At 34.1% G+C, this 7,500-nt stretch overlaps 1 protein-coding gene across 1 annotated transcript; it reads right to left on the bottom strand.

Moving 5' to 3' along the window:
- Positions 1-6,299: 6,299 nt before the first annotated feature.
- Positions 6,300-6,758, bottom strand: LOC115998492 (glycine-rich cell wall structural protein 1-like). The gene has a single exon (XM_031238111.1). It carries the CDS (start codon positions 6,756-6,758, stop codon positions 6,300-6,302), a length of 459 nt encoding a protein of 152 aa, XP_031093971.1.
- Positions 6,759-7,500: the final 742 nt, after the last annotated feature.

Below are 7,500 nucleotides of genomic sequence, written 5' to 3'. Positions count from 1 at the left end.
TTATTATAATAAAAGCTTTGTAATAAATCTATTCATGTTTCAGAAAATTAACCTTACAAAAAAGGATAATTTATTCATTTTCAGCCATGCACCCAAAAAACAAAATTTAAATGAGTCATTTATTATAAATCATTTTTTTTTTTGGATAAAATTCAAGTTTCCAAACCTACCCACAGTGAAATTATACTGTTGAAGCTTTATTTATTTTTTTAGAGCAATCTTCCTTTGGCAAATTAACAGTCTACACAACTTTGTGGACCACGGTCTAAAACGACATCATTTTGATGTTTGAATAATGTACTTTATGTGTTAGAATAATGTACTTTAAATATTATTAAGTTATGAGAAGGCAAACTGTATGTGTATAATATGCACGCAAAACCAACTAAATATAAATTTAAACATTTTGTTTTGATTTATTGACATAACCTTCTATTTATTTAATATAAAAACTTGGTAAAAAAAGTGGTTCAAAGAAAACACGTGAATGGTGGCGAAAGTTGAGCATAATATCTACAAATTAATAGATGTATAATCTCATTATAATTTAAACTTTTAATTCAGATAAAATTATATTGATTAATTTATGATTCAAATGTAATTATAGATTTATAGAGGTGGTAATGCCAATATTTCATATAAACAAAAAACAAAAAGAATGTCAACTACTACTTTATACTCCGTATCTATTTAGTATTTGCAATACATAGCACGTTTATCATTATTATATATATGCTTCAACAATTCGATATGTGCTGTCATATCTCATACGTTGAAGTCTCAGATTTTTTATCTTTAAAGAATCTATATTGAATTAATACCCAAATTTGCGCAAATTATATTGTGGACCATGATCATGGCTGATACTGCAGTTGTGTTGAACGAATACTGTAATTGTGTTGAAAAGATTGTGCAGTTGTGTTGAAAGGAAATTGCAGTTGCGCGGAACAGAGGTCGTTCATCCGTTCAACACAACTGCAGTATCCTTTCAAAACAACTGCAGTATTCGTTCAACACAACTACAGTTCCTGACGGATGACACGGCCTCTGTTCCGCGCAACTACAGTTCACTTTCAACACAACTGCAATATCCGTTTAACACAATTGTAGTATCAGTTCAACACAACTGCAGTATCAATCATGATCCATGGTCCACAATGCATCCACGGTATAAGGACTGCCAAAATTGTCCTCGACTATAGTGGTTTTTCTCAATTTTGTCCTAAACAACTTTGGTCTCATAAAGTAGTCCCAGACTTTTGTGTTATCGCTCAAAATTGTCCTCGGTTAGTTAAGGGGTCAAACTGATGTTAAGTACAAGGGCAATTTTGTCAATTCAAATTTAAGTCTTCTTTCTGTATGCTTTACCCCACCGGTCTTTAATTTGCTCTGTCTCGGGTGTTGAACAATAGGGCAGAGCAGGTGGACGACAACGTCGGCTTTGGTAAGGCTCTGGCGAGCTACGTGTGGCGGTGGCGAATCGAGGTACAATAACGAGCTTCAAACTCGATCCGACGTGTAGCAGCAGCGATGACGGCGGGAACTTCTTGATGATATGTGGCAGCTTTTGTAAGCCAGCGAAGCTTGGTATTTTCCAGCGACTAGAGCTGTTGGTGGCTACGTCGGCTGGACTTCGACCTTTCCCTTTCTAACGGCGTCGCCTAGCATCAAAATCTTCCCTTGAAACAGTTGACCGCGAGGATGCTCTGGAAGACCGCGAGGAATCTGGGAAACCACCTCTGTGAAATCCTCTGGTATGGTTTCAGTCTTGGTGTGGAGTTTGAGATGGGTGGCTGCAAAGCACCTATTACAACCTTCATTGTTGAACCATTTGTTCCCCATGCCGAGGAGTATTATCTTTCAATAGTATCTGAAAGATTGGGGTGTACAATTAGCTTCTCAAAATGTGGAGGCATTGAAATTGAAGAAAACTGGGACAAGGTGAAGACAATATTCCTTCCAACTGAATAGCCTATGACCCTGGAGGTGTGCGCACCACTGATTGCTACTCTTCCCTTGGAATGCAATGTTGCTGGTGTTTCATCCACTCTTTTCATACTCTCTTCCCATGCTTGAAAGGAAACTCATTTGCTGAATTTATGAAAAACTTTGCAACTTATAATAAAAAATAAAAAAAAAACTATGAGAGAAAGGGAGCCGGAGATGATTCTGGGGCTGTAGAAGCAGGTTGATTATGAATTGAAGAGTTGAATATGAATTGACAAGATTGACCCTGTACTTAACACCCGTTTGACACCTTAACTAACGGAGGACAATTTTAAGCGATAACACAAAAGTTTGGGACTACTTTATGAGACCAAAGTCGTTTAGGACAAAATTGAAAAAAACCACTATAGTCGAGGATAATTTTGGGTATTAACTCAATCTATATTTATACTATATACTATATATAAAAATAAAACTCTCCTTTCAAATTTTTTCGCTCAACATCACAAGTAAAATGCTATACAATTCGTACTTTATTTGTTGTTAAATGTTTAAATAATACTCTTGCAGACATGCATACTGATGAACGAATATATGATTTTTACTTAGGTGCTTTACGATTTTTTTTTCTTCAGCTATATATGAATTCATAGGTAATAGGACAATAAGTATTTTGGGAAAGGTTGATAACAATAGACACTACAAAACATGATAGCTGTAATTTTATAGAGCACAATTGTTAAGACTTTTTATCAGAAAATTTGTCAAATAGGCCACTGAACTTATTACTTTTGTGCAATTGGGTCATTGAAGTTAAAAAGTGTACAATTCAACCATCAAACAAGTAAAATATGTGCAATTGGAACATTTTTCTAATTTATTTTAAATCAATTGGAGTTAAAAACATTTCAATTATTGACTCCCAACTAGTATGGTAGAGAAAAATGTCACTCTTAAAACATATATGTTAGTAATATAATTGGATTTTCCAAGAAAATTTTTGTAAAAGTGTTCAAATTGCCCAAATTTTGCTTGTTTGATGGCTCAATTGCACAATTTTTAAGTTCAATGGCCTATTTGACACTTTTTCCTTTTTTATATGTTTTATGTATTTGTATATAGGAATTAAATGTTTTTTTTTTTAAAAACAAATATTAATAAATAAATTAGCTTATCCAATTATTAAAAGTTATACAATTTTCATCTGATTACCATATTATTTGCAAACATCATTATCTTACTCTAAGAACTCTAATTATAACACCTTAAAAAAATTAATCAAATTAATTACACAGATAAAATCCTAAGGATAAATAAAGTATACCCTAAACACTACAAAAAAATGTAAAAATAGCGATGCACGATTTCCGTCGCTAAAAAGGAGAAATCCGTCGCTAAACAGTTTAGCGATGGATTAGCGACGGATTTCGTCCGTCACTAAAATGACCGTTGCTAAATTTCAGCGACACAAATTTTTTTTCTGTCACTAAATTTTAGCGATGGAAATATCGGACACAACTTCTTCTCCACTTGTTGCATTTGTTCCTTGCATGGAACAAAAACCATATTTCACCAAAAGAATAATTTGAGGAAAAAAATAAAAACCAACAAGGAGTGCAAAAATTACCCAAATAGAGCAGAAATAGAAATGGTACAAGGTTAAATGGTGTTATTGACGAGAATAACAGAGGTAAGAAAATCATGAAACATGACAAAGAATCTATTTCAACCATATCTCTTTGCGCTCTCTTCCATCAATCCCAGCACAATGAGCCATCCAAATACCTTTAGTTGTTTGTGACCTAATAATAACAAAATCCAATCAGTTAAACTAAGTCCTAAAAGAAACAGGTATATATAAACACAGGAGCTTGATGAAGTCTTCCCTTAAAAGCATCTATCTCTACAAAGTTTGTTTTAAATAGATGATTTAAAAATGTACTCTTTCCTGTAGAATCACAATACAAATAAGGTCAATTTCATGTTGTAGCCATGAAAGGTGAATTCAAAACTTTCAATAGAATTAGGAAATTAGAAATTAGGGATTAGGGCTTAAGATTTAAGGACAAACCTATAGGAAATTAAGGGAATTAACCAGTAGTAGAGTCCGGAAGAGAGAAGGCTGCAGAGACTTTGGTGCGACAGCAGAGGTGGGAACGATGGCGACGGGAGGCTTTCTTGGCGGTGGAGGTGGGAGCGACGATGACATGGAGCTTTGCCGTCTAGTAGTGCCAGAGTGGGAGACGGCGTCGACGACTTGAAGCTTCACCGACTGGAGCTTCTCCGTTAGGGCGTGGGTAGACGGTGACGTCGACGATGACGTGGGCAAATGGTGATGGCAGGATTAGCAGCGTCGAGTTTTGTCTTCAGCATAGGAGAAGGAGGCGCAGATCAAAATTGTGTTGTCACTGGTGTCTGCATACGTAGGTCAAAATGGAATCAAAATATCATATTAAAAAATTGCACCCCACTCCTAGCGACAGATTCAAATTCATTTTGAAAAAAATCGCAATCCACCTTCTAGCGACGGATAATTGAATCCGTCGCTATATTTAGTGACGGTCAATATCCGTCGCTATATTTCATTTTAAAATTCGCAACCCCCACTCATAGCGACGGAAATTATAAGCCGTCACTATATTTCGTGATAGATTAAATTTCCGTCGCTATATTTTATTAAAAAATTTTGCACTACGTTTTTCAAAAGCTAAATAAACTCAAGAATCATGTTTTAGCGACAAATCCTAAAATCCGTCGCTAAAATCCTAAAATGCACATTTTATAGTAGTGACGGATTTTATTTTGAACTCCGTCGCTACTTAGCAACGGATACTATTTTTCGTCGCTAATCTGTCCCAATTGTGAAAATAAATTAAATCCCCGTTATTAAACTGGCGACGAATCAATTTTTTGTCGCTAATCAGTAGCAAAAATAATTATTTAATCAGCTAGCAAAAAATCCGTCGCTAATCTGTCACAATTTTATGCGCGGCAATTTACTGCTAAAATTAGCTATGGAGTTAACGACGCAATTTTCCGTCACAAAATTCCGTTGCTAATCCATTGCTAACTTTCAATTTTTTGAAAAAAAAAAAGGGCATCCGTCACTAAACCGTCGCTATTCTGTCGTTAAAGAAGCAACGGAATGAATCCGTCGTTATTTCCACTTTTTTTGTAGTGAAAGAACCAAATTAAGTTTCACATGTTTAGGTAGAATTATAGCTCTTAATACATTATACAACCTAACTATTTGACAAAAATCAAACGTAACATGCTCCTTAACTATTTGACAACAAATAAAACATGCTCATAAATCAAACGTAACATTCATGAAATAAAGTTAATCTATACACTTAAAAGAAAGTAGGACTAATCTATACATACATGCTTTAAAAATATCTTATAATCAATGAAATATCTTAGAAAGTAGGACTAATCTACACTCAATTCACCGATTAGAACTACCAGGGCAGCGGGCATAAAAATTATAATAATAACAACAACTTAACAAAGCCCAACCAGTATTTAACAAAACTAATTAATAAGAGAAAATATAAAATTGACTGAATACTACCATATTAATTATAACAAAGTTTATTAAAAAAATAAAAATAAATCAGTGTTACGGATAGATTGAACATGTGGATGGATGACATGCGTTCCCATTTCTTTCCTAAAAGAGTGGTTCGCACTTAAACGCACTCCAACCTATATATATATATATAGAGAGAGATGAATGTATTAGTGTACATATGTGATCTGCAAAATTTTACATAATAAAATGAACTTTATAAAATAAAGATTAGAGATACAAAATACACACTTTACACAATAATATTATGATGTGCAAATTTTTACATAATAAAATGAACTTCATAAAATAAAGATTAGAGATACAAAATACACACTTTACACAATAATAATATTATCTGCAAGTTTTTACATAATAAAATGAACTTCAAAAAATAAAGATCAGAGACACAAAATACACACTTTACACAATAATGAATTAACATAATTATATTAACCAGGTGATATGATATCATATATGATCACTTAGCCCGTAAGGGCAGCTCAAGTGGTAAGAGAGTTACACCTGCAGCCGAGAGGTCGTGGGTTCGAACCTCAAGCCCTTGAGTTTGTGCCGGTCAGCTATGGGTAACCTAGGCTGATTTACCNTTATAAAATAAAAATCAGAGATACAAAATACACACTTTACACACTAATAATGTGATTGGCAAGTTTTTACACAACAAAATGAAACACAATAATGAATTAACATAATTATATTAACCAGGTGATATCATATATGATCACTTATTGCATATAATTCAAACCAAATTAATCTGATTTTATTTGCCATTGCCACCGCTGCCGCTGCCACCATTGGCGCCGCCACCGGCAACTTCCCCTACACCATCGCTACCACCGGCACTACCTCCCCCACTAGCTCCGGAACCAAGCCCACCACCACCACTTAAACTGAATCCCAGAATTGTATTGCCGTTAGCCACGTCGCCACCACCTGCGACTCCACCACCTCCGATGCCTGGCAGGGCACCACCAAGTCCTCCACCCCCGCCGATGATGTCATTACTCAGCCCCCCTACAATTGTACCAAGTCCTCCACCCCCGCCAACCCCGTTGGAAGCGCCGCCGCCACCGCCGGCAAGCAAACGGCGAGGCTGATACCAATCTGCTAAAACAACAACGTTAGTCAACAAAATGAGGTACCAATCTGCTAAAACAACAACGTTAGTCAACAAAATGAGGAAAAGAAGAAGCTTAGTGGAATGGGCGATTAATCCCATTATGACTTTGGGGGAAACTTGAGGATTATTGCTTCAAATTAAAGGATAAGCTGAATGGTGCATGGCGATTCCCTTTCTTGCTCTTTTTATAGTGACAGAGGATTATTAAAAAAAAAAAAAAAAATTTGTCTTACATTAATTACTACTTTTTATAGGTGTCAACTAACTTTGATATGGGTTGTAATATAGCAGGTTGTTCAATTCACTGTAAATATTACTGTATTTATTTGAGAAAATAACAATTTATATTCTTTTTATATTTTGATTAAAGCTGTAAATTTAGTCCTTAATTATTTACTACTTTAAAATTTAGTTATAAATTTTTAACAAAGTTACATATTAATTCGGGAAAAAAAGAGTAAATCATAGTATAGATAGTTCATCACAGGGGAGGCTATGGATTAAAAAAGTGTGATCACATTTTGGGTATTTTAGTCAAATAAATATATGTACTTATTAGTTATTATGTGCAATACGTTGCACGTTTGTCATTGTTTATACCTCAAAACTTCTATATGAGTTGTCTTATATTAAATTATCATTTTTTATTTATAAATATGATTTGTTGATTATTCTCTAAACTATATTATCTACTATTTTATTAAGAAGATTAGTAACAGTGGATTATTAAAAAAAAAAAAAAACAAACAAAAAAATCAAACAAACAAAAACAAAATTAGTCTTACATTAAAACTTGTCAACTGTGATTATTTATTTGTATAGTTTCCAGAAAAAAAAAAAA

This window comes from Ipomoea triloba, chromosome 1 (genome assembly GCF_003576645.1).
Source record: "Ipomoea triloba cultivar NCNSP0323 chromosome 1, ASM357664v1".
Lineage (NCBI taxonomy): Eukaryota > Viridiplantae > Streptophyta > Magnoliopsida > Solanales > Convolvulaceae > Ipomoea > Ipomoea triloba.
Note: the sequence above shows the minus strand (reverse complement) of the source record. Positions and strands in the feature narration are given on the sequence as shown.

Excerpts from the sequence above, each read along its gene's own strand:
- LOC115998492 (XM_031238111.1), bottom strand. The coding sequence starts at position 6,758 with ATGGGATTAATCGCCCATTCCACTAAGCTTCTTCTTTTCCTCATTTTG.